Source organism: Lemur catta, chromosome 2 (genome assembly GCF_020740605.2).
Source record: "Lemur catta isolate mLemCat1 chromosome 2, mLemCat1.pri, whole genome shotgun sequence".
Taxonomy (NCBI): Eukaryota; Metazoa; Chordata; class Mammalia; order Primates; family Lemuridae; genus Lemur; species Lemur catta.
In genome coordinates, this window is record NC_059129.1 from 75,240,025 (window position 1) to 75,267,872 (window position 27,848).

At 37.6% G+C, this 27,848-nt stretch overlaps 1 protein-coding gene across 3 annotated transcripts in view; it reads right to left on the minus strand.

Annotated features, from left to right (window-relative positions):
* Positions 1–10,443: 10,443 nt before the first annotated feature.
* COL12A1 (collagen type XII alpha 1 chain) overlaps positions 10,444–27,848 on the minus strand; it is a 115,082-nt gene continuing 97,677 nt past the window's right edge. For 2 of the 3 annotated variants that reach the window (XM_045543900.1, XM_045543899.1), the window contains 8 exons: positions 22,096–22,149; positions 20,590–20,661; positions 17,507–17,542; positions 17,337–17,403; positions 16,070–16,258; positions 14,999–15,067; positions 13,801–13,971; positions 10,444–12,682 (listed from right to left, as the gene is read on the minus strand). In XM_045543900.1, the coding sequence (XP_045399856.1) occupies positions 12,672–12,682; positions 13,801–13,971; positions 14,999–15,067; positions 16,070–16,258; positions 17,337–17,403; positions 17,507–17,542; positions 20,590–20,661; positions 22,096–22,149 (669 nt within the window). In that variant the 3' untranslated portion in view covers positions 10,444–12,671. The remainder of the gene's footprint in view (positions 12,683–13,800; positions 13,972–14,998; positions 15,068–16,069; positions 16,259–17,336; positions 17,404–17,506; positions 17,543–20,589; positions 20,662–22,095; positions 22,150–27,848) is intronic. The other variant, XM_045543901.1, reaches the window with a different exon arrangement.

Genomic DNA, 27,848 nt, shown 5'->3' on the forward strand with positions numbered 1-27,848 from the left:
TGCCTAAAGCAAGGTCACAGAGATTTATGCCTATATTTACTTCTAAGAGGTCTACAATTTAACCTGTTACATTTTGTTCAACGATCTATTTTGAGTTAATTTTTGTGTATGGTGTGCAGAAGGAGTCCAATTTTATTCTTTTTCATGTGCATGTCCAGGAGTCTCAGCATAATTCATTGAAGACTATTTCTTTCCCCATTGAATTGTCTGGGCACCTTTCTTGAAAATCAATTCAACATAAACGTAAGGGTTTAATTGTGGACTCTCAACTCCATTCCATTGTTCTATATGTCTATCCTAATGCCAATATCACATTTTCTTGTTGACCGTAGCTTTGTAGTAAGCTTTAAAATCAGAATGTGTGGGCCCTCCAACTTTGTTCTTTTTCAAGATTGTTTTGGCTATTCTAGTTTCCTTGAACTTCCATATAAATTTTAGGAGCAGCTTGTCAACATCTGTAAAGAAACTAGCTGGGATTTGATAAATATTTGTTTAATCCATTGATCAATATGAAGAGTATTGCCACCTTAACAATATTAAGTCTTCAGATCCGTGAATATGGGATGTCTTTCTATTTAATTAGGGCTTCTTTAATTTCTGTTCACATTTTTTAAAATTTTCAGAATATAAGTGTTACACTTCTTTTGTTAAATTTATTTCTTAGTATTTTGTTCTTTTTAAATGGAATTGCTTTCTCAATTTATCTTTCTGATTGCTCATTGCTAGTGTATAGAAATTCAGTTGATTTTTGTATATTGATCCTGAATGTTGCAACCTTATTCAACTTGTCTATTAGTTCTCATGGTTTTGTTAGTGGATTCCTTAGAATTTTGTATATGCAACATTATTTCATCTGCAAATAGTTTTTCTTCTTCCTTTCCAATCTGGAAGATTTTCATTTCTTTTTCTTACCAACCACCCTGCCTAGAACCTCCAGTATAATATTAAATAGAAGTGACAAAAGTGAACATCTTTATGCCTAATATTAGGGACAAAGCATTTAATCTTCCACCATCGAGTTTGATTTTAACTATGGTGTTTTTGTAGATTCCCTTTATCAGGTTGAGAAAGTTCCTTTCTATTCCAAGTTTATTGAGTGTTTTTATCCTGAAGTCATGTTGCATTTTGTCAAATGCTTTTGCAAGTATATGGCGATGATTGTGTGGGGATTTTTGTCCTTTTTTATTGAGATGGTGTATTACATTAATTTATTTTCAAATGTTAAACGAATCTTGAATTCTTGGTCACCATGTATAATTATTTCTATATCCTAATGAATTTTGTTTGCTAGCATTTTGTTGGGGATTTTGGCATCTATATTCATAAAAGATATTGGTCTATAGCTCTGTTTGTGCTATGATTTAAATATCCCCTCCAAAATTCATGTTGAAACTTAATTCTCATTGTGGTGGTATTAACAGGTGGGGCCTTTTTGGAAGTAATTAAGTCATGAGGGCTCTAATGAATAGATTAGTGCCTTATAAAAAAGCTGGAAGGGTCTACCGTAGGCCTCTTTTGCCCTTCCACTTTTCACCACGTGAGGACACAGCACCTGTCCCTTCTGAAGGATGCAGCACCAAGGCACCATCTTGGAAGCAAGGAATAGGGTTCTCCCAGACATCAAACCTGCCAGCACCTTAATCTTGGACTTCCCAGCCTTCAGAACTACGAGAAATAAAGTTGTTTCTGTTGTTTATAAATTACCCAGTCTCAGGTATTTTGTTATAGTACCAAAAATGGACTAAGACCTGGAATACCACTATAGAAAAGTATTTAATGACTTCTCACAGGATTTGTATCTAGCATAATTTTTCAATATGGTAAAACATATTATAAATATTGGCATTAATCTCCCCATAACTCTAGAGGTAAGCATAAGGCCCAAATTTTCAGGACTTGGGAATTGACAGGTTAAGAAATTTATTAAGATCACAGTTAGAAAGCATCCACACCAAGATTCAAACCCAGGTCCAAGAGCAAAATTTGCACTCCTAACTACATTATGATTTATAAACAGGATTATTCTTGCATCACCACAGGTAAATGGTAAGGACAGCACAGTGTCAGAGAAATGAATAGATTGGAAAATTCTTTTCTAACTGCATGACCTCTGGTAACAGTTTAATTTTCTTGAAACTCTTTTATCTCATCTGTACAATGAGGACAATAATACCTACAAGAATGCCTAAGGGAAGTCACTTAGTACCACACCAGGCACAAAACAGGTTATAAGTCTGTTCTATTTCCTGTCTTTAAAATATCCATGGAAAATATCTTATAATTTAAAAGTTATCTTAATATATAACTTAATATGTTCTTACAAAAATTACATTTGGATTCTATTCTGAATATGATAATCAAGAAACTAAGAAAAGGAAGATTAAAAATAAAATACATTTTTATAAGAAAATATAAAGTTAAAAGGTGTAGGGAGAAGGAAAAAAATGTGTAAGTTATCTTTGTTAGTTGGGCTCCACTCAAATAAATTACCCTTAATCAACTGTTCCAGTGTCATTTGCTTTGAGTCACCTAAACAACAGAAATTTAAAATGATAAATATCTCACATCTGCTTTAATTTGGCAACCATAGAAAATGTTCTGATTAAAGGTATTTCCCATTTGACATGCTTGTTTTATCCTATTTGGGGTAACTTTAGCTACAATCAAAACTCCAATGAATGACAGCCATTCCCACCAGTACCTTTCAACAAAACATCATTTTTATAACAAACTCATTGTCTAACTATCCTTCCAGGTGTTGACTCTTTGGGGAGTGGCTTGGGAAAAAGAGCTCTTTTTGATGAAAGAAGATAAAACATCTTTTCTTCTGTGGCATTTCCTGAACACCTGAGGCTTTTTTCATTAATAACTTAATGAGTCTTTGGAACAACCTCTATATCTTATTTTCCAGTAGTGCACCTTGAAGAAGAACAGAAAGTGAAATTTTTCCTATTGTCTCCTCCAGCCAATTACTCTTCACTGTTCACGTTGCCTTTAATTCACAAATATAGAATAGTACCATTTAAAAAAGCACAACTATATAATAGCCCAAAGTTAGAAATAATTAAGCCTTCCTGTCATTAATGGCTCCCACACAGAATAAAACACCCACAAAGGCATCTACATTTGCTCTGCAACAAAGCAGACATGAAGAAGTCTAATTACACATGAACTATTCAACCTTCATACAGCATTTTGATAAGTTTCAAATAGAGCCTGATATAGCAGGGAAAAGAGTTTGTTTCTCCCAAAATCATTCATTCAACAAATATTTGTTGCGTACACCTCCTTAATGTCAGCACTGTGGTTGCTGCTGGACACACAAGAGTGAACAAAATAAATGTGGTGCCTGCCCTCATAGAAACTTGCCATCCATCAGAGAAGGAAAACATTGAGCAAGGAATTACTAGTATGATAAAAGGCAAGTGGTATTAATGCACATTGCAGGGGTCTTGAACTTTGGAAGCAACAAGAAAAGTGTCCCAAAGAAAGTGATATTACAGCAGCAAATTAAAGGATGAGTAGAGCTTGGCCAAATGGAGATATAGAGTGTTCCAGGTAAAGGAGAGAGTGAAGGCTCAGGATTAAGAAAGCGTAGGGCAGGAAGTCCACTACAGTTGGTGACAATCAACTGAGGGGATAAGTGAGGTATCATGATGTCAAAAAATAGGGAGAGCCCAAATCCCTGATGGTAAATGAGTCTTGATAAGGTTTCTGGACTAGACATTATGAAAAGGTTTTAAGGAATGCAGTGATGTGACTAGGCTTGCATTCTTAATAATCATTTTGGCTACTATGCTATGAGAAAAATGAATTGGAAGGAGGTAAGAGTGGATAGAAGAGATCAGATAGAAGACTCCTGCATAATCTAGACACAACAATGAAGCCTAAAGGAAGAGAATCATGGTGGTGATACAGAGAAGTAAACAGCTGAAAGATGCTTAGGAGATAGGATCAAAAATAGTAATTGACAGGATGTGGGAGGTGAGGGATAGTCACGTTAATTCCAGGTTTCTAGGTTAAGCAACTGAAAGGATGGTTGAGCCACTCACAAAGACAGAAAACACTTGCAGAAAGGCTAGTGTCAGAAGGATGGTATGGGGATGGGGATGTCACGTTGTTCATATCAAATTTGAAATGCCTGTAAAACATCCAACTGGAGATGTACCAAGGCAGTTGGATGTACATGCCTAAAGGCTCAGCTGAAGGGACTAAACTAGAAATACAGTTGTCAGCTTAAAGATGATGTCCAAAGCTATAGAGAGGAGAAAACAGTTTTTGTCCCAGCTGGTCAAATGACTCACCCAAAGAATATGTTTAAAATAAATATTTTCTTTTACCTCCATCTCTAACATGCTGAAAGAAAATCTCTAGATGGTAGTTTTGTTCTTTATCAGTACTTTATAACCTGAGGAGCTTTTAAAAATTCTTATCATCAGTCCTCACCCCAGTCCAATTAATGAGAGTTTATGAGGGTGGGATTCAGACATGAGTATTTTGTAGAGTTCCCCTGGTGATTCCAGTGTGTATGCAAGGTTCAGAACTATCACTCTAGGGATATGAGTGGTAATCTATATAATTGTGAAAGCTTCCATATTACACAATGATCAGAATTGAGCCTCACACTTTCAGCCATGCTTCACTCAGGTCTTTGCTCATAGAAGCATTTCTTGACCACTCTACCTGAACTGGCACACGTACCATGCACACCCAGCATTCTCTATGCTCCTACCTGCTATATTTTCCTTCATAGCATTTACCACCCTCTGACTATATGCTTTGTCTATTTATTTATTGTCCATTGTCCATTTCCCACTGTAAAAATGTGATCCTCATAAGGGAACAGACTTTGCCTATGTTTTCCTATATTCACTATAGAACCTCAGCACCATTTTAACAGCACCTAGAACTTATTAAATGCTTAATGCATTTAATATTTGTGGAAGGAAGGAATGAAAAGAGACCCAGAGTTCAAAGAGTAGAGATGCTTTTTTTGTTGAAACAGGAGGAAAGGATGTGTTCAGATGCAGGTTGTTTTGTACCCTGGTGTAGAAAGGTGAGGTTCCAATTTAGCTTCTCATTCCTATATGAAATAACCACTTTGATGAGAATTAGCATGAAATTTCCTGATCAGGATGAGGTACAGGGTTGGAATTTGAAAATTTTTGAAAATAGTTGCGAATAGGAGTAGTCAAATTACTGAGCAGTGTTGACAGGAAAGTTCAGGTTGGTCATCATGGATTTATTGACAGAAAATCTGCCTCGATAGATAATCTTCTTCAACTGTGCTCAGTATCTGGGTACAGTCATGGAGACTGCAACCAGCTGAGATAATCTGGAGTTAGGGTTTCAATACCTACACATGAAAGAAGGATAAATGAGTACAGGAGTTTGGCTTATGTGGGTAATGAGATATTAAATGGGACTTTTCCTTTTGACTCTATTGGACAAATGGCTATAAAGATGAAATAACCATTACATACTACCCACATTCTAAAGAAAGCCTTAAAGCACATTCCCATAGGACTTTTGAGATTTGGCAGAACTGGCCCTGCCAAACAAACTATCACTCCACTGCCCCCAAGTAGCCTATATTTGCAAAAGACTGAGAGTCAACAAGAATCCACTAAAGCAGGCAATCATTGTTGTAGACAGAAAGTAATGACTTTTACCCTCCATTATAGAAAGAGTGCTTCAAACCCTCATGCAAATGAACCATGTGAAGGAGGCTCTAAGAGAATCATTCGTAGATATTGAGGAGTGCCTATGAGAATGGCATGCTACTCCACATGTGGATATCTATTATGTGTGGAGATATCTATTAGACTTGCTGACCTCACTTACATGCCTATATGCTTAAATGGGGAAAAATAATTGGGACACAGCAAGGCAAAGAGAAGGATCATTTGTGGAGGCAGACTCCTTTCATTTGTCTTAACAAGGATGCTTAGTCTCCTGTGGTCCAATGGACACTTAAAATGTAGCAAGACTTGAACCACCCTGCTGGAATCTGTCCTAAGAGGACTTTAGGCAAGGGAAGGGGACCTTAGTGGCAAAGCTGTGAAGTGTTCCATCGGAGCAAAAGCTGAGTGGGTATTTGGAGAGGTCATTTTGAAAATAAATGGACAGTGAACAGGGCCCCTGCAGGCCCCCTGAAAAACATAGCACGCATCCCATGAGAGCAGCAGCATTTGGATGCCTGCCGTATAGTGAGCAATGACATCCAAGAGAGGATTCTAGCGGCACAGGTTAAATGGGGAAAACCTTAACTTCCTCTTCCTCAGTCCTCTTCCCCTACCTACACCCTGGGGAAACTGTAGTGAAAGAGCTGATATACCATCTCTGCAGTCCAGGTACTATGTCAAAGATCTGGCTTTAAGGTACAAAAGAAAACAGACACTAAGTTGGATTTGAGATTACCGTTTTCGATTGGATTATATTGGATTGGAATGAACTGGAATATTAATGCTTGAAATAGTCCAAAAGAAATGGGACCTAAGTATGATAAAGGACAGAAAAAGAATAAAGAATATTCACAGAATATAACTGAAGTCAGTGGCTAAAGAACAGAACTAGTTTTGTACTCCCTTAGAGTTAAGGCTTTTCAGTAAACAATATGTTACCAGGACATGAAATCCAAGCTGGATGAGAAAGGAAGTGAAGATGAGGAGAAGCTGATGGATGGAGAAAACAAAGAATCAGCACATTGAATGTCATGATGAAGCTGAAGAACAGTTGTATTGAGGGTATTAGTGCAGATGAGCTAGAAGTCCCAGACAAGTGCAGTGTCTAAATTAGTGATTTCAAAGTACTGGCAGTTTGTAATGAATTCAAGTCCAAGTTAAGACCTTGGAGAGACAGAGTAGCTTAGGTTGAGTAAAAGAAAAGTTTGGAACATAAGAAGGTCATATAATTAAGGTTGTTGGATTTGTCATCCAATATGAATGCTAAAATCTCCCCAGAGGATGGCAGATATTGAGGTGGAGGAAAGCACTGAGGGCCACATACAAAAGCCTCAACCAAATGGGATGGAGTGCCCGCCAAGGTTATAGTGATGGGGAGTTAGGTATGAGCCTCCAACAATAAAGGCTTTTTGTAGGAGAAGAAAGAATTATTTGTCTGGAAACAGTACTGAGGAGTGAGGAGGACGTGTTCCCACCTTTCAAGTCTGGGAGGGTTAAACAGTCTGCAGTGTTTTCAGGGTCAAGCCAGGAGGTGCTGAGATTGTTTACTGAAGAGGCTCAGGATTTGGGGGAGTTTGTTAATAACAGAATGGGAATTCCAGATGGTCCAGTAGAAGAGTTGGTGAGAGAGGAGGAATAGGGAGTTGGCAGGCAGAGTCAAGATTTGCAGTGAAATCAGTACGACACTTGAAGATCAGTGAGTGGGGGACATGACATGATCAGGTTTACATTTTAGACAAATTACTCTGGCAGCTGTGTGGGAGATTTTTTTTTAGAGGATTCAAGGCTACAATAAGGGAGATCATTTAAGGCACTGTTAATTATAGTTATGACAAGAAATCCCAAGTGTCTGAAATTGACTAGTAACAAACAACAAGATTATTAAGACATATGTAGGCTAGACTTGATTGATTGGATGTGAGACATGAAGGAAGAGTTTGCAATGACTCTCAAATTTCTAGCCTGAGTAACTTGGTGGTTGATGGGCAGAATGAAGGAAAATCATTTTTATTGGGAGATATGTTCAGATCTGGACACTGTATCAAAGACTAAAGCCTTGAGCTGACCTTCAGTAGTCATTTACCTTCTTATGTAGTAATAGAGTAGCTGATTTCAGTGGGGCACATGGCCACTGAAATAAAGATCACATTTCCCACTTCCCTTATAGCTAGATAGATATAGCCATATGATTAAGTTCTGGGCTACTCATATATAATATAAATTGTGTTTGCAACTTCTAGGAAGTATTCTTAAAAGGAGGGATCTTTCCTTCACCACTTTCTCCTTCCTGCTGTGGAATATGGACATAATACTAACCAACCTTGGATCATAAGCTTAATTTGGCCATGGAAACCACAAAAAGCAGAGCAGCAAGGTAGAAAGAGCCTGGGTCCTTGACTTCTCAAACGTGAGAAATAAAGAAATTTCTACTTCTTTAAGCCACTGTTATTTTGTAGCTTTCTATTACTCTCAGCTGAACCTAAGCCTAATAAATGCCAGATGTGTTAAATTTGAGCCATCTATGGAACTTCCAGGGGGGATATAGTACAGTTGGATATACCAATATGGAACTTGGCAAAGAGATCAGGGTTGGAGACAGGGAACACAGGTCATTCCCTAAAAGCAAGTCCATGTGATTTTTTTCTCCAATAGCCTTTAGCAGCATAGTCTAAGAGTGACAAAGTTAATAAATGTTTGCTTAGATAGATATTCATATCTAAATCCATTTTCTAAACACAAATATAAATAACTTAAGGATCAATATTTCTTTGAATTTAAAACATTGCCTTTGAAAATAAAGGAGTTACCACGGCAATTCTTCATATAATTGGCTAGTTTTTATAAAGTGGACCACATTAGGACAATATAATCAAAATCCCTTTCAATATGGAGAAATTATGTCTAGAACTAAATGATAAAGACTTCTATGTGCCAAATGCAGCGCAATAGATATACTGAATAATAAATATTTAGGAACAATTATATTGACCTTATTTGTTCAAAAAATAAAATGTAAATTTGAGCAGCTACACAGCCAGCATAATTTTTCATTGACCCAAAAATAATGCTCATATATTTGAGAAAATATACTTGCAACCTTCTGTTAAATTTGCTAAATTGTTAATTTCATTGTATAAAATATTGTATAAAAATACTCAGAAATTAGGATCCATGTAAATGTTATTTGTAAATTTTGAAAACTTTTCCACTGAAGACTTCATTAGAAGTTACAACCCCTTCCCACATTTATTTCAGGCTATTTTCATTAAAAATAAGAGCCCTAGCTCCAAATATAAATTACACATAATGAATTTCTTACAATGCTTCCAAATTGAAAGGGCTAGAAAGAATGTTTCCAGTTGTTCTGTGTTCCCTTCAAAAAAGGTTTGAATAAATAAACCAGCATCTATATGTTTGATTTTCTGGAATTTTACCATGAGTTGTAAAAGCCAGACTGTCTGGCCTCTTCCCTCCATAGTTTAGTCAGTATGTGCTCAATCAAGGATTACAAAAATAATTTTAACATAAAATTCAGCAAACATAATGAAGAAGTAAAGATACTGTGAAAATAAAAAACACATCATGTATCTCAGCTGGTTATTAATGTTGGGCTTATCCCCTAATTAGGATTGCCCTGGCCCCCAGTCCCCTCCTAGCATAGACTAGGAGGCAGTGAATCAAGGCATTGTCAAGATCAAGACTCAAACCCACATCTAGCCAGTGAGAGAAGGTGCAATTTCTTTGTGCCTCAAATCCATGTGGCCCTGGGACCCCCTGGGGCAGGAATGTGAAGACTTATCCATCTTTAGGCTCCTGATACACAGGATCTGCACCGAAGAGTATCAAAAACCCAATTGCATCAGAAGCTAATGAAACTAAATTGATAGAACTTTGAGGTTTGAAAGCTCCTGCCCAGAGAGTAAGTGGGTGGGATGGGACAATCTGGGGATAAACTAGGCTAAGAACCACAAGACCTAGAGTCCTAGTCTTGTTCTGATGCTAATTAGCACAGTCTGTTTCTTCTTACATAAAGCAAGAGTTGGACTAGGATAGTCGCAGTGGTCTCTTCCATCTTTAAAAGTGTGCACATTGGGAATTATAAGTGAATGCTATGAGTCTAGCAATTGACTTGAAGCCTCCTAAATGCAATGCATTCATGTATCGTCTATTCCTTTTGATCTTGTTCTCCAGAAAGTATTCAGATTATTATTAATTCCAATGTTTTGCTCTGTGGAAAACTTTCTATCACTACCCCTCTCTCTTCAGTTGATGTTGGTTCTTTTCAAACCAACATGTACATCGTTTTCTTTGATTTTTAGAATGGTTTTATTATATATGTAAGTGGAGAAGGAAGGTATCACTAAATGTAAAAATTTCCATTAAGGAATTTTCCCTTTTGCAATTAAACACACTAGTGGGTAGAGTATGGTATAGGAAAGTGATTAAATGCATAGGAAATCATGTGGGTTGTTAGAGATTATTTGGTTGTTTGGGGTCTCCTAGGATACTTAGTTGTTTTTCCACCAACCCACACGTCCTCTATATTCCTAATAAAGCATTTGGAATCTGCTGGGCTTTTTAAGGCTCTCACCACTCTCTTTCTATGACTTCACCATATCATTAAAAATCTAAAGTTATTTAGCATAATTTAACAGTATTAGCAAGATTTGTAACCGTATCCAAGGATATGAACTTGTTTGTTGTAACAACCGCCTGAGCAGTCCAAAAGGCCCTTCAAAGAAAAAAACATACAATGTCGAATTTTCAGTAGTTTTATTGAAAAATGCCTCTTTTGTTTCAGAAATAAATAATATAAGGCAGTGAAATTCACAATCTGCAGTTAAAATATAAAAGCAGCAATTCTATGTTCATAGTCTTGCAAACATTTTCCAACTGCTTTTGATAACTAAGAAACATTATGTTCTGAAAAAAAAAGTTCATACTAAATATACAACACAAACGTGCAATTCCATCTCTGCAGAATAATCTGCAACTTGGCATAAATGTTAGTTTGTCTACAACAAGGAGGTTTAAAGCAATATGGAACTGTATCCAGTCGATGCACTAGCTTAAGCTACATGGCTTAAGGTTTGTGGTTGTTAAAGATGTATAAGAGCATCCTATGCACTAATGTATAACAGAGATAGAAGAGGAAGATAAATAATTGCAATGGAGTTGACGGTTCCCTCCTTTCTGGTTTTAAGAAGGGAATTACTTGAATCGTGGTGTAACTGAATTGCAAATAAGTATAAGAAAAGATAAACTGCTTTCTCGAAATATACAGTAGCTCTGGGTTCCAGGACTTACTGCCTAATAGTTTCACTGAGGCCGCCCACTGTGCTAACTAAAGGCACATGGCATGTTCTCTCCTTGCAGCTTTTATGAACAAAGTATTTTGCAAGCATTTCAAGGGCAAAGGCAAAAATGTCTACAGACTGCGTGCTGCGAGCTAGGCTTCCTGCAGAAACAAGGTTCCCTACCGTCAGAAAGGGTACTCTGGGATGAAGCAACGCCGGAAGAAACATCACAGAAAAGACGTACACTGCGCTATCTGACCTGTCAATGAGAACGCCAACACCTCCCCCCAGCCTTGCGGCGCAGCGCCGGGTCTCGGGTTCACTGCCCCGGGCCGCGGGGCAGGGCGCGCCGCCAGCGCACGCGGGGAGGCGGCTCCTCGGCAGGCTCGTCGGCGCCGTAGTCCTCGTACTCCGCCGTCCGCTCCGGCTCCACCGGCACGATGAAGGGCTCGCGCTCGGGCAGGTAGGCCCCGCCCTCGGGCACGTACGGCTCTGTCCGATTCAACATTACAGTTATGGCATGATTTGGAAGGCACACACACAGCAAAAGCTCAATCATCACCCGAGGTGACTGCACTCCAGTCTTAATCTCCTAACTATAAATAGATAAGTTACAATGTCCTGATTACTTCTATTTGCAGAGAGAATTTGGTAAGAATCAAATAATGAAATGGCACTTTCTTAAAAAAAAAAAAAAAAAAACCTTTCAAAGATCCAGCAGTAAATACAATCATTGCACAGATACCTGGGAGGGGTCCGGGACTGGGCCAAAGAACTGTAAACACAGTACCTAGGTAGGATTTTCACAAATCCCCAAGTAACTGTTCATGACTTCAAACTCCTCAATTCAAAGAACAACTTGGAAAGCTGAGGAGGTCAGGGGAAGTTGTATTGGCTCCTAGAAACTGAACTCTGGAGGTGAAAAGCAACTATCACCAGGTAATATACAGTACATGACATTTTCTGTGGCTGTCCCTCACGCAGACTGAGTTATATAGCTGGTGAGTGAGGAACACCAGTGACTACAGCAAAACAGGAAGGAAAGGTGATTTTAAACTTTGGCTTGAAGATTGCAGTTACAAAACCCAAATGAGAGTACACGTACAAAATAATAATAATAATAAAAAGACACATGCCCTGAATCAGACACATTGCTAACAAGCAAGAGATGAGGAGATTCCATTCAGTGTTATTCCGGCATAGAGCAAGCAGCAGGCTTTGATGCAGAAGCTTATTGTAGGATTGTTAAGTAATTTTAGTGGACAGGATCACATACAAATCATTTACAAGCCACAATTAGTTTATTATTTACATAAGACATTTCTCTTTAACCAGGTTAATTGTTTTTCTTAAATGGCATGATCTCCGCTGGTTAGTAGTTTTATTGTGCACCTCTTTCACGACTGAGGCTCCCCATGGCTTTGTCTTTGAACTTTTTTAAAAAAAATGTTTTTCTACATTATTACTGAAATGCATCAGGCTTATAAACTGACACCACTGCTTTTTTTTTCATTCAAGTTAGTATAAAGAGTCTCCACCCTCCTTTGTGATGTCGACCCGGTTCGTTAACCATATCTGTGGTGAGATTTCCATACAGACTCATTTTCTAATAAGCACGTGCGCAAACATCTCAGAAACAGGATTTTCATGTATTCAAACTGTAAGCAGCACTGGCGACTTAGAAAATTTGTTAGCCGGAACCTGAAACAGGTCAAAGATGATAGTTTTTAAAAGTTGAATTACTATGTAAAAAAAATATATACACATCCATCTACGTATGTAATGGTTAAAGTATATATACATATATATCCATATATTTTCAGTTATTCACACGTGCCATAGGCAGTGGCAATATTAAATTTATTTTATAAACAATTAAATTGTAATTTTGTGAATGGGTTGCTTGAGAAATACTCATTAAGATTTGCTATTACTTTTGGTCATATGTAATTATGCACATAAATATATAGATATATATATATTTAGATATTCAACTACTCATGCACTATTTGCAAGTAGCAAACCATATCAAACAGCAGTATCATTTTTAAAACTTGCAAGATGCTTGAGGGTGCACTAATGAAATGATCACCATTGACCACAGCATGGCTCTCTTATTTCCAGATCAGCATATCCCCCAGTACTCACATCCCACAAAATCAGGCATAGGAGGTATCTGCCTTCTATGATTGTCAAACACTGGAATTTCATTAACAACTCTTTCTAAAAAAACGATTAAGTCCCAGATTTTATAAGTGTGAATTCCATGGCCTATGTGGGACAGTTAATTATGTTCAGTGGTCTGTACCATGTTATCAAATAGTTTACCCACAAATTAGATTCCCAGAACAATTTTTTTAATATATGTTCTTGGCATTCTACAACTGTATTCAACAAATCCCTGTTCTCAACCTTTAGGTAAGACAAGAAAAGAAGAGAGGAGAGGAAGCGAGGAGAGGGGAGGGGAAAGGAGAAGAGAAGGAAAAGGGGAAAAGGGAAAGGAAGGGAAGGAAAGGAAAGAGCAAAGTCAACTGGTAGCATTCTTTGAAACCCTAAAAGAAATAAGGAAAGGTTTATGATGTGATTTGGTAAACAGAAATATGGATTAAAAAAGAAAATAATTAATTAAATCTTAGTGAAATGATAATGTTTTATGCTTTGGGAGAGAATATTATTATTACATAATCAAAACAGAACAGAAAGAGTTGATATCTTCAAGAAATCCTCAAATCAACCTTCCTTCAATCCTAGGGAACTTCATTTCCACAAAGGTTCTTTACCTCAGGTGAATCTGGGTTCCTACAATGGCAACAACATACCTGGATAGCCTTGCCCGTTGTATGGGATGCTGGCACACTGGGACGAATCACAGTATCCAGGAGGACCTGGGGGTCCTCGGATACCTGAGTTTCCGGGACGACCAGGAGGACCGGGGGGACCTCTTGAACCTGTAGACCCTGGTGGACCTGTTCTGGATTCTCCTTGTGGACCTAGTGTGGAGTTAAAACAAAAATATTTCCCCTCTTGGTAAATACACTTCCTGAGGCAGTCAGAGATACTTTGAGTGACATCTCCACTGCCTCGAGACCAGACTATTCACTAGTGCACAGTAAGAAAATATTTCCTTAAGAAATACCCAACGTGAACCAAGGTGCGATGGAACTTTCTTGCCAGTGACTCATCAGAATTAATGCCAGAAATCTACTTTTTATTTTGTTCAAGGAAAACTGATTTAGCAAGAATTAAGCCAAATTAAAGATGTCATTGAGTTCTGTGGTTGGCTCTCACTCTCAGAGATAAAAGCACCCGAAGGAAGTCGTTCTATCAGGCAGCCACACCGGGTTGCTGTGAAGACATGGCAGTGTCTACTCCACACCTCCAGAATAAGTGAGGCAATGTTATTTCTGGACAAATGATACTTTGTTATGGTTAACAAAAATGTAAAGATTTAGTCATAGCGCTGACCTTGGTTGCAAGGGTCTCACAGACCTTAAGATGAAGAAGAAAAAAATTCATTTACAACCTAGTGCATTAAGTGCATAAAACACCTCGACCATTATTATTTCTTTCCAAAAATATTAGGAAAGAAGCAGTGAATGAAATTTTGAAATGTGTCAGGTGTCTGAATGAGAATGTATTTCTCACAGTCTAATAGTTCCATATTGAAGACTTACTAGAATAAACAGGAAATGTAACCACTCTTAAAGGCGATAAGGCCAAAAAAAAAAAAAAAAACAGATACGAATTCTCCAAAAAAAAAAAAAAAAGCAACACTCTATGTCACTAAAACTCATTCCCTTGTATATTAAAGTTGCAGTTAATGTCTGTACACATTCATTTTTCAACAAAAGGAACATTAAAAATAAGGAGGTTATGCAAGTTGAACTTCTTGCTAAAACACATGCCATGATTGTACACGTGCTCAAAGCTAACAGGATGAAGTTGTGATTCTCTTGGGGACTGTGTGCCCACTCAGTGTGAATTCCCGTTACCTATTTGATGTGCTAGTGAACCTACCTGGGGGGCCAGGCAGCCCCCGAGGTCCTGGAGATCCAAGACCCCTTTCACCTTTCTCTCCCGGCAAACCTAAGGAAGGACAGAAAGAGAAAGCACAGGAGAAAAAATTTCTGGAAACGTGTAGTTTTCATCTTAACTGATAATACTTAATTCAAGTAATTCATTTCCTTAGTGAAAGCAGAACCTAATTTTTCACAGAAGTTCACTCTTTAAGCCAAATTCTTTCTAGACATTTGTGTAATTCCAGACTCGTGGCCAAGAAACAAATCTGGCTACAAGTCAAGGGGGAAAAAATATTTGAAGGAAAAAAACACGTTTAATATATTTTTAAATAGTAATTAAGAACAGAAATCTTGAATAAATAGTTATAACTCATTTAAAAACATCTTAAAAGGTATTTTATCTTTAGTAGCCCTATTATTACAGCATCTAAACCATCAGAATCATAGAAATAGCTTAAGTTCTCTCTAGATTATTAACTAGAGAAACTCTTGACAAAAGTGGGTACCTAGAGTCCTGAAACATCTGGAATCAGATAATCCTATTTTTCTTCTTTTCCTTCAACTGCAGTTATCTACTATGAAATTAAAGTAAAACCAAACAAAAAAAAAAATACAAGTGCAGCGCCAGGCCCTGAATAAAAGAACCAAAAGAATCTGGATCTGAAACTACAGGGCTACTTAGGCACATTCAGCTGCTGCTCAACTCTTGCCACAGTCACAGCAACGAATAAGATTTTGGTGCCTGGTTTAGTTTGCCAAGATACAGGTTTTTTAATGAATAGGAACAGCAACAACCAAAAAAAAAAAAAAAAAATCAGAAAATAGCATTATCTCTACCAAGACCTCCTGACAAAAGCATTGCTGTTTTCTAAGATATGGATCTTTATGGCCTGCAGGTTGCCTAAAGAGGGAGACAGGTTCATAGACTGATAGCTCTTCTGAGACTGTCCAGACATGAGTAGTTCAAGCAGTTTGCCAAGTTCAGTCTTCCGGATGTTTTCCACCTGACCCAGCTCCTACATGTGCAGGTTCCTTCCTTTATCCCTGTACAGCACCCAGAAATGCCCACCTCGTTCACCAGGCGGTCCCTGCATGCCTGGTGTGCCTGGGAAGCCTGGTCGCCCCCCAGGTCCCGGCTCTCCTCTGGCTCCTGCGTTGCCAGGGGGGCCTGGGGGACCAGGCGGGCCTGGCTGGTTCCGACTGGAGTGGTAGTCATTGGGAATCTGATTCAGCATCTGATTGAATCGGTTCATCTGACCTACAAATAGAAATAGGCTTGTTAGCAGAAATTCCAATAAAGGGGGGATGAGAGAGTGAAACTGTTCTCTCTGGGTGTCTAGTGAAATCCATCTCTATTCCATCCCCCTCCAGGAAACATTCCAATTAGAATCCTAAATCCAGTGGCCCAGTACAAAATGGTTGCTGATAAACAGTTGTTTCCACAAAATGATGATCTATAAGCCACAAGCATTATCATGAATATAAAAAAGTTACTAAACTTTAATGTGGCTCTGAAATAAAGTCTTGAGTTATGCTGGATGATGTCAAAAAAGACCCTTTTTTAATTAAAAAATTATACCATTTTTGTGTGTGCCTAAGGCAATGATAATCAGGTTTTAGTGCAAACTGGAATTGCCTGTGGGGTACGTTAAAAAATACAGATTTCTGAGCCTTATCTCCAAAGATAATGATTTGCTAGGTTTAGGGCACAGGCCAGGAATTCTCATTTCTAACAAGCAACAGAGGTGGTTATAAGGCAGGTGTTCCTCGAGACCATACTTTGAGAAACAATGATTTAGAGGGAGCCCTGGGTTTAAGGCCCATTCTCAGTCTGTAGGCACTGAGCTTTATTACTTAACAGGTCTCATGAATAGGAAGAAAGAGTCTGTGAAAAATAGGGAGGCAAGAAAAAGGTCCCCACCAAAATTCACTTTCTATGATCAAATTAATCTTGGTAGGCCTCCTTCCTAAAGGTCATAGAATAATTTAAAGGTTGCAACTTAAAGGATCCAGTCTTAGGACTTAAGAAGTTTGCTGCTTCCAGATATACCCTGATGAAGCTCATATTAGGATTTTTAATATGGAAACTGAAAAGCCCTTTTAAAACATGATTTTGTATCAGACTGAATATAAAGGTAACAGGCTATTATTTTACCTTAGTGACAACCTTTAAAATCATTAGCTTTTTCTAATCAGATACAAAACTGACAATGTATGAAAATAAGAGGTCATCAAAAATGAAACAGAAACATCTCCCTTAGAAACTTTATGATTTAAACCCCACATTTTACTGCAATTAATTAAAAAACCATTCATACAATAAAAAGAAATTTTACCGCTTATTAATTGTTCACAGACTTGTCTTGCAACTGCTCGCATCATGTTCTGGGAAGCAATGTCTCCCTTGTTAATTAAATTAATGAGAATTATTAGCATATTATTTCCATAGTTTTAGACTTTAATGTTTAACACACAAAATAAAGGTAAGATTTTTAAAAATACGTACCCTATCGCCTTTCTCTCCTTTCAAGCCAGATGGACCCTGAAATATAGGGAATTCATACATTAGAAACTAAAAAATATGGTCTATAATGATGACTATGTAATAAAATGATAACATGCTAATGATAAAAGAGGACAAGGTCTGCTTTCTAATGAATTTGCAAAATTAACAAATCACATTTATATCCATGTTACATTTTGCTTTTCTGTAAAAAGAAATCTAAGTCCTCTCTCTTTCTCAGAGAAGCACGTGTTCTCCAAAACAATGTACAGATGTGAATTTTATGGTCACAACTATAAAAGTTAAGTACCACGCATACTTTTTACAATGCCATTCACCATATAGGCTTGGCAGTAAAATACATGTGAAGATTGCCCTTGTGCCGTCATACTTGGTTTTACGTCATCATAGTTGGTTAGCTCAGCTGGTTATTGTGGAATGTCCATGAGGTTAATCTTTGTTCAGTCTAACTAAGAACCAGTGGGCTTTTGTCAACTCCCTAGCCCAGTATATAGCTCTAACTTCTTACAGTGATTCTTTGTGCATTGGGTAGAAAAGGAACCAGTGTCTCCCTTATTAAATAACTCAATCCACATGGTCCCACATCCAAACACAGAATATTTGTCCCTGTTCTGTCACAGGCCTCTCCCTAACCATGAGAGTTCTTGGAAAAAGCGTTCCTTAGACTGAAACAAGTTTTTGTCTTTCAGTAATATATTTCCAGGCTACCAACTGCTGGCACAGAAGGAACTTCCAAACCTTTGACAAATCTGATGTTCATATAATATCCCACATCAAATCACATCTTACCATCCCCATGGAAACCACTGTAGTCCAAACCAAGACTCTTGCCTGAACTATTCCAGGGCCCTTCTAACTGGTCTCCGTGCTTCCCACTTTGCCCCTGGGCTTCGTGGATGTTCCTTTCACATGCTGGACTCATCTTTCAACCAGGGTCTGTGTTCATGCTACGCCCTCTCCCTGGAGGCCTCTTCCCACAGATCAAACAGCATGATCTCTCTCTTCATCCCAATGTTGCCTCCTCAGAGACAGTCCCTGGCTACTATATCTAAAATAGCTGGCTTCCCACTATCACAGTCATTCTCTAACTCCTTACAGTTTCTTGTTTCTTCACACCACTCATCATCAATGGAAACTACATCATTTATTTGCATGGTTTTCATCTATATCTCCCTCTAGAATCTCTGTGAAGGCAAGGACTTAGTCTTGTTTACTGTTGTATCCCCTGGCCCTACCACGCTGGCTAGCACATTTTTTGTAGGTACTAAACAACGATGTGTTGATTAAATTAATGAAATATTCAACAAGCAGCTCCTGGAAACATCCACTATATAGCACATCAGGTATTACAAGTTAGCGAGAAAATAACAACTGGTTTTAATTAGTTAATGACATAAGCTAACAGTGATTAAGCCAAGCTCTCTGCTAAGATGTATATACACCCATCTGCTATTTTTGATTTTAGAAACTAGAGGAAGATAAGATAAAATAGAGAAGAAAAGGAAAGGAAATTTGCCATCTTAGAAGAATGAGGAAGATGAACAGGAAAAAAGGAAGAGTTGAGGTCCAAATAAATGTTGACCAAATTATCATCATCATAAGAAAACTGGAGTTTGTCGATCTCCTTAGCAAAATATTAGATTTTTGTGAAAACACTAATATTACTGATTTTGGAGCATTTTGCAAATGCAGGGATTTTTTTTTTTTTTACATTTACTGCTATTTTGAGATTGTCCTGATGTGTTCTTTTAATTTACTGCCACTCTGAGATTGTCCTATTGTGCATGAGTTGTAGAAATCATCTTTATTGCCAATATTTCAAGATGATATTTCAAATAAAAGCAGTAGACATTTCTTTCAGGCTTCTAGCTGCAGCCATGAATTACATCAGTAATATTCTTACATAAGATTCTGTTGCGGTCATAGTAAAATGAAATAGAACTCTGAATAAGTAGAAAAGTTTCCTGTACTTTTTTAACTACTTTTGCAAGTTTTCTGCCATGATCCATTAAGGAAAAGAAAGAAATAAAAGTAACATGCTAGGGTACACACAGATTATAAAGCATATCAGAAGCCCTTCCGTCTTTATGTTGCTTGTTTAATTTTATATAACCATAGAAAGCAAGCCATGTCACATAAATATTGTACCCTAAGTTTGTCTGATACTACATTTTTTATTAAACTTGGGTTTATGTAATTTGAACAATACTTAAGAGAAGTTCTGTCCAGAGAACAGCCCCGATAAATTTTTGTCACTGCTAATTGTTGGATTTAATTATCTTCAAGATTTTTATATTTCAGAATGCAATTTAAAGCAGAAAAACTGCTTAAAATAAACTTACACTTCATAAATACAAATAAGGAATGGGCTGTAAAGAATATGAAGCCCAGTAGTCATTACAAATACTTGTGGGTATTTTAGAACTTCAAATTCAATTTTGGAGACACATTTGAAAATACCAGATATGCAGAATGCTATCTCAGCTGTGATTTTAACCAAAACATCTCAGTAAGAGAAAGTTAAACTGGCTGTAAATTGGGGCAGGACAGTATAAAAAAAGTAAAGTGACTAATTAAGAGTTGATAAATTCTTTTAATTTTGGGACTAATGTGCTAGTATCCTCAACTAAAGAAAAAAGAGCAAATGGCCCAGCTGGATAATGCTGCCAAAGGGTTAACATTTGCAAACTAAGGACGGAGGTGCCATGCACCATCATCATGTATTTTTCCATCTTAAGCAGCATACCACTTCTAAATAGAAAGAATCATTTTGCTGACCCAGCTCTGAGTGTTTATACAGTGCAGAAATGTGTCTTGGCTCATAATCCCATTCTCCTTTTAAAGAAACCCAATGACCACAGTTTTCATCCTAAAATACTATAATAACCCAGGGAGAAAAACTTTAGAACTAGTACCAAGTCAAATCCATGGGTTTAGCACGGTTTTAACAAATGCTTCAAACACATTACAGCAGAGATAAGCTAAATAGAACAAAGCCTTGCAGTTCTCATTATTTATGTCCAGGGTGAAATGACTGTAGATAGACATGCAAGCTGTCCACTTACTGGCCTGCCATGGTCTCCAGGTTTTCCTGGTTTCCCACTCGGTCCTGTGACTCCTGGAGAGCCTGGGGTTCCCTATAACACACAAGCAGAGAAAGGAAATGTTATGACAAAGGGAAAATCCCATCTAAAGTAAACTAACAAAGCACAGCCTGTTTTAAAAGCTTTTAAAAGAAATAGCACATAATTACACATTAAGGAAGAATAAAACCAAATTTTAAGATGGCAGGAAGGAAAAAATCTTGAAAATCCCAATTCAATCTTGACAGACTGTAAAGTTATAAAATATATTTTGAGACCATTTGAAAAATACATGCATATATATATATATATAAATTAGTTTCACAATGTATGGACTATGATCCCAGTAAATTGGTTACAACTGCAGAAAGCAGTTCCTATTTTTTAGTTTATTTCTAATACAAAACCAGAAAATACTTCAGAAGACAGAAGTTGGAAACTTTGGCTGGGGAAGAATTAAGTAGGTGGCCAGTTTTATGCTAAGTTGGGCACCATGGTGGCAGAGTCTTCCCTTGTGGGAATTGCGTTCAGGTTGGAAATTAATGATTTCTTTTGGTGCATTCTCCACACTTTCATCCTCTTCTAACATATCAGCACCCTTCACCCCACCAAAACCATAAGAATTGCTTCCTGTGGCTTTTAACACAGCTTCCAGATATTTCATCCATATATTTAATAGAATATTTATAATATCTAACAGCCAATACATCATGTTCTAAAGCCTAAACTTTCCTTAAGATAGAATCATCAGATTTTGAAAAAAAATGTTTTACTCCATCAATTATATAAATTTTAAGCTCATAGTAAATACTTAAAATGAAAGTTTACTATGTATTTGAACTCTCCCATCTAAGAACATATATATTAAACATAAATAATAAAATTATCTTAACATATGGTCTTGAGGCTTCATATTCCACCATACAGACATGGAGACTATCCATCACCTCAAAGAATTTAATTGTGGTCTCACCTGGATGCGTCTCATACACATGCTCATTTCAAAATCATTAGCTGATTCAGTATTTTCCCCAAAGATCTTAATTAGAAGACACTTTGTCTTAGTTGTGGATAAAACTTACTTCCTTAGAACAACTGATGGTTGCTCAGTAATAAATGTTCTTGAAATTTAAATATTATAGGCCACTGATTTTTAAAATTCTAGAACAAGAAGTAACCACTGAGGACATAAAACCCAATAACTCAATGCGCAGATGATGGAACAGAGGCACTAACCAGCTAGTGGCCAAGTTAGGGAATTTTTTTCTATTTTTCAAATAAAACTTGATTAAACAAAAAGGCTCTATATTTTAACACATCTGCTTTCTCTAGCACATTTTAATTTAGGAAAATAAAAACAAACAGCTCCCTCAATATACCCCACAGCACAGACGGAATGTTCCAAAAGCAAGTTACCTGACTCTTCCCTAGCAAAATGGGAATAGAAGGTGGGGTGAGGGGCAACAAAGTAACCCATTTGGCTCTTACCGGTGGCCCAGGTGGGCCCCTGGGTCCCATTGCACCGTCTTTTCCAGTGAAGCCCTATTGTAAAAATGAAAGTAATTACAGATTAGCAAGATAATGAGCAAGGGAAAAGGAAAGATGCTAAACAGGTTGCTAAGGGTGAAGAGAAATATTTAGTACAATTTATTGTTTGGCAGGTAAGCTTTTAATATAAAGACAAACATATCACTCTAATGATAGTTTCCCTGGCTGTGCAAAAGCTTTTTAATTTGATTAGATCCCATTTATTTATTTTTGTTGCTGCAGTGATTACTTTGGAAACCTTCTTCAAAAATTCTTTGCCTAAGCTGATGTCTGAAAGGGTCTTCCCAACATCTTCTTCTAGAATTCTTAAGGTTTCATGCCTTAGGTTTAAGTCTGTTATCCATGTTGAATGAATTTTTGTGAGGGGTGAGAGGTGGGGATCCAGTTTCATTCTTCTGCATGTAGCTATCCAGTTTTTCCAGCACCATTTATTGAAAAGAGATTCTTTTCCCCAGTGTATATTTTTTGTCTGCTTTGTCAAAGATTAGATTACCATATGTGGATGGTTTCATCTCTGGATTCTCAGTCCTGTTCCAAAGGTCTATATCTCTGTTCTTGTGCCAGTACCATGCTGTTTTAGTTACTATAGCCTTGTAGTACAGCTTGAAGTCTGGTAGACTGATACGTCCCACTTTGTTCTAAGACTGCTTTGGCTATATGAGGTCTTCTCTGGTTCCATGCAAAGTATAGAATTATTTTTTCTAGATCTGTAAAAAATGATGATGGTACTTTGATAGGGATTGCATTAATTCTGTAGATCATTTTAGGTATGGACATTTTAACAATATTGATTCTACCAATCCATGAGCAAGGTAGATTTTTCCATCTGTTCACATCTTCTACAGTTTCTTTTCTTAGTGTTTCATAGTTCTCCCTGTATATGTCTCTCACATCTTTCATTAAATATATTCCTGGATATTTAATTTTCTTTGAGGCTATTGTAAAAGGTATTGTGTTTTTTATTTGAATTTTGGCTTGACTGTTATTGGCATATATGAATGCCTGTGATTTATGTGTATTGATTTTGTATCCTAAGACTTTACTGAATTCATTTATCAATTCTAGGAGTCCCTTGGTTGAATCTTTGGGGTTTTCTAGATATAATATCATATCATCAGCAAAGAGCAAGAGTTTGATCTCATCTGCCCCCATTTGGACACCCTTAATACCCCTCTCTTGTCTAATTGCTCTGGCAAGGACTTCCAGCACTATGTTGAATAGAAGTGGAGATAGTGGGCAGCCTTGTCTGGTTCTGGATCTAAGTGGAAATGGTTTCAATTTTTCCCCATTCCATATGAGACTGGCTGTGGGTCTGTCATAAATGGACTTTATAATTTTAAGGTATGACCCATCTATGCCTATTTTGTTAAGAGTTTTTATCATAAAGGTGTGCTGGACTTTGTCAAATGCTTTTTCTGCATCTATTGAGAGAATCATATGGTCTTTGTTCTTGCTTTTATTTATAAGGCAAATTGCATTTATAGATTTGCATGTGTTGAACCAGCCTTGCATCCCTGGTATAAAGCCACCTGGTCATGGTGAATTATTTTTTTGATGTGCTGCTGAATTTGATTTGCTAACAGAATGGGAGAAAATATTTGCTCTCTACACATCCGATAAAGGGCTGATAACAAGAATCTATCTAGAATTTTAAAAAATCAATAAGAAAAAATCAAACAACCCCATCAATAAATGGGCAAAGGAAATGAACAGAAACTTTTCAAAAGAAGACAGAATAATGGCCAGCTAACATATAAAAACATGCTTAACATCTCTAATCATTAGAGAAATGCAAATCAAAACCACAATGAGATATCACCTAACCCTGGTGAGAGTGGCCTCTATCAAAAAAATTCCCAAACAACAAATGCTGGCAAGGATGTGGAGATACAGGAACACTCTCACACTGCTGGTGGGACCGTAAATTAGTGCAACATCTGTGGATAAGAATTTGGAGACACCTCAAAGAACTAAAAATAAAAATACCATTCGATCCAGCAATAGCACTATTAGGCATCTACCCAAAAGAGCGAAAGACATTCTATAATAAAAAAAAATCTGCACCCGAATGTTTATGGCAGCACAATTCACTATTGCAAGGATGTGGAAACAACCCAAGTGCCCATCAATTCATGAGTGAATTAATAAAATTTGGTATATGTATACAATGGAATATTACTCAATTATAAGAAATGACAATGATCTAGCACCTCTTATATTTTCCTGGATTGAGCTTGAGCCCATTATCCGAAGTGAGGTATCACAAGATCGGAAGAATAGGCTCCTCCACATGTACTCGCCATCAAATTGGCACTGACTCACACGGTAGTAATATTCTCCAGGGATTAGGGGGTTGTGGAGAGGTAAACTCACAACTAATGGATGTGGTGAGCATTGTAGAGGGGAAGGGCATGCCTCTAATCCTCGCTTGGGTGAGGCAAAGACACAGAATGTAACCAAAATGTTTGTACCCTCATAATATCCTGAAATAAAAAAAAATAAAAGAAATTTAAAAGAAAAAGACGTTTGTCAAAAAAATCCATTCAATTTCACTTACACCTTTTACTGAATAATTAATTGCTATGCTAACTCATTTGTACAGGTATAAATAAAACCATTTTAAGAGCCAAACTATCTTCTACCAAGAAGGTAGATTTCTTTGCTGATGATACTAATTTTTGCTTTTGTTAAGAGTATAAAGAAGTCTAGAGGAAAACCGACCCTTTCTATGGTAAAGTCAATGTCAGTCAGCACACTGGCCCAGGAAGGATCAAAGTGGAATGAAAGGAATGTTGCTGAGTAAAAGAAGTGTATCACAAAAGATGATACCATGGTGGCAGAGTCTGCCCTTGTCTGCTAGGAATTATGCTATCTAAATTCATTACTTCCTTTAGCGCATTCTCCACACTTTATTCTCTTCTATCATGTCAGCAACCTTCACCCCACCAAAACCATAAGAATTTCTCCTTGTTGCTTTTAACACAGTTTCCAAACATTTAACCATTTATTTAATAGAATGTTTATAATATCTAATCGCCAATACATCATGTTCTAAAGCCTAAACTTCCCTTACAATGGAATCATCAGATTTTGTAAAACAATCTTTTACTCCAACAATTATACAAATTTTAAGCTCGTAGTAAATGCTTAAAATGCAAGTACATTACTAGCATTTAAACCTCCCCTCCTCTAAGAACATATGTATTAAATATAAATAATATAATTATTTTAACATATGCTTTTGAGGCTTCATATCCTGCCATCCAGACATGGAGAATGAATGCCAACCACCTGATTAGAAAACTCCCTTATTTCCTGAGCAACTGCCAGACAGCTAGGGCAGGACTATTTATGTCTCCACCCCTGGTGAATTTCTCTCCTCCTTTCCCAAAAAGAGGCAAAGGTGTCTTAACTGCTCTCTACTCAAAAGACAGGAAATCCTCAATCTTCATAATATGTAGTTAATTTTTCAGTAACCACCTCTCCTCATCTCACACAAAAGCCAGAGCTGTGTCAGTGTCAGTGACCAGGAAGGAACAAAACACATCGCGCAGGCTCGCTCTTTGGCTTGTGCCCCTGCATTTATGTGAGATTTTTCCCTCTCTCTCTCTATAGTGCCAGATGACCTCTGCCTGGGATGATTCATCATGCTACCCAGTTAGCATTCATTCCCAACAGCAGATCTCTGAAATCCAGCCGAGGATTTCTGAGTCAGGTCATATTTTATGGTTGTTGCATTCCTCTGTCAGAGGAGATTTGGTCTCATTTTCTGCAGAGAGTAAGAGTGATCATTTCATCCATATACTTGGATTCTAACAAAAATCAGGATCATCTGGATCCCTTCCTGCAGTAAGTATCCACACTTCTTAGCCCACTGATTTTACAGTACAGGAACTTTAATTTCTTTAAAATTTGTTAGAAATATCCCTCCCCTACAGAAAAAAAAAAAGTTTTTTCAGAAACTTATAGAGATAATACTTCAGACTGTTTTCTGAAAGATCTAGGCCTGATTAACAAAAAACAGATCCCAAATCCATCTGATGGGACATCAACATTATTTCTGAGAGCCACTTAGGAAGCAGAAATGCCCCAATACTATTGCCTGGACAATTTCAATGGCGTTTATTCCAACTAAATTTCTCCAACTACTATGTGAGATACTCTTTTTCATTTCATTTTGGGTAAGTATTGTATTTCTAAATAATCCTCTTTCAGTCAGCCTAGGAACTTCCTGATCAACCATTTTCTCTTAGAAGAAACATATATTTAAGTCGGAGTAAGGAGAATTTTATTCTAATATCTTTAGAAAGGCTATTTGTGCTACGGTATTCTTCATTTTTTGCTTTGAAGTGGCAGCAATTTCTACTACTTCCACCCACGTGAGGGAGGCAGAGAAGACCGATCGCCATTTTCACAGATGCACATTTATTAGATGACTGTATGTGTGGTTCTTTTGTCACTTTCTAATAGTCCCCAAAGCTGTGCCTCATTTGGCAAATCATCTGCGCTGAGTACAATTTCTAACTTCCCAAAATTGTTTATATCCCACCAGCTGCACACCCTCCTTTCAGCATTAGTGGTAGTTTACTAAGCAGTAGGTAAATGCACAAGGCTGTGAAGGAACGAGGAGAACAATTTCTTGAAAAGTTTCCTTCCCCTCATCTCAAGAGACCTAGATGGCCTCACCACAAAGTTGGACACAGATTAGAGTCTGAGAATGGAAAAGTACAGTCCCTCCCTCCCGGTCCCTTCCTTTTCAAGGATGTAGTGTTGGTGGTGGTGACAGTTGCCTGACCACCAGTTTAGAAAGAGTGTTGACGGGAAGTGCACTTAGGACCGGCCGCGTCTATGCATGAAGCCCACACTGGGGTGGACGTGATGGACACGAGGCTTCAGTAGTAGCAGCAGCAAGCAAGTCAGCCCGTCAACACATCTTGATTGCAATATTTTGGGGTTTGTTTTCTAATCAGGAATACTGACTTGTCATCCTTTGTACTCTCAGTGTTGTCCTATATTGTAAAACAACAACTCAAAAAAAAAAAAAAAAAACTAAAGTGCCGGCCTCAAAAGAGTCAGAAGAATATATGTCAGTACCACCTCCATATCCCAGATCCCACACAATACAGTTTTCTCTTTGACCTCTCTCTGTCTCCCTCAAACTCAAAAAAAGGCACGGGAGCAAATCAAGTTCACTGGCATGTCCTCCACCATTCTGTAGTATCTGGTTAAGTCTTTGCTCCATCTGAATTACCTGCCTCTCTGACCAGTGGTGTCTTGGAGTTACTAAGGTCAACAACTCAGTGTTTAGTTGCAGCTGTTACAGCACGGGCTCCCTCACATCCTGCTGCTAGTCATGTGTCGTTATTGATTGATTAGTCAGAACACAGACTACTTTTAGACTATTGTCAGAACCATAAGATGCTGAAAAGTCATTAGTTCCTTTGTTTTGACCAACTCTAAAATCTCTGGGTTCTTTTTATTAAAGTATTCGTGTTCTCCTGTGGAACCAAATGTTTCATAACATTGATGAACGGACCACAGTGGTCATGTTCACTGTGCTTCTCACTTATTTGTCCCAGGACAGATTGGGTTTCTTGCACTGCTTTCATCCTGAGTCAAGAGCAAACCTGAAAGCTGCCACAAATGGGCAAAGTCCCTACTAAATACCAGCTGTCTACCCCATCATCAAAGCC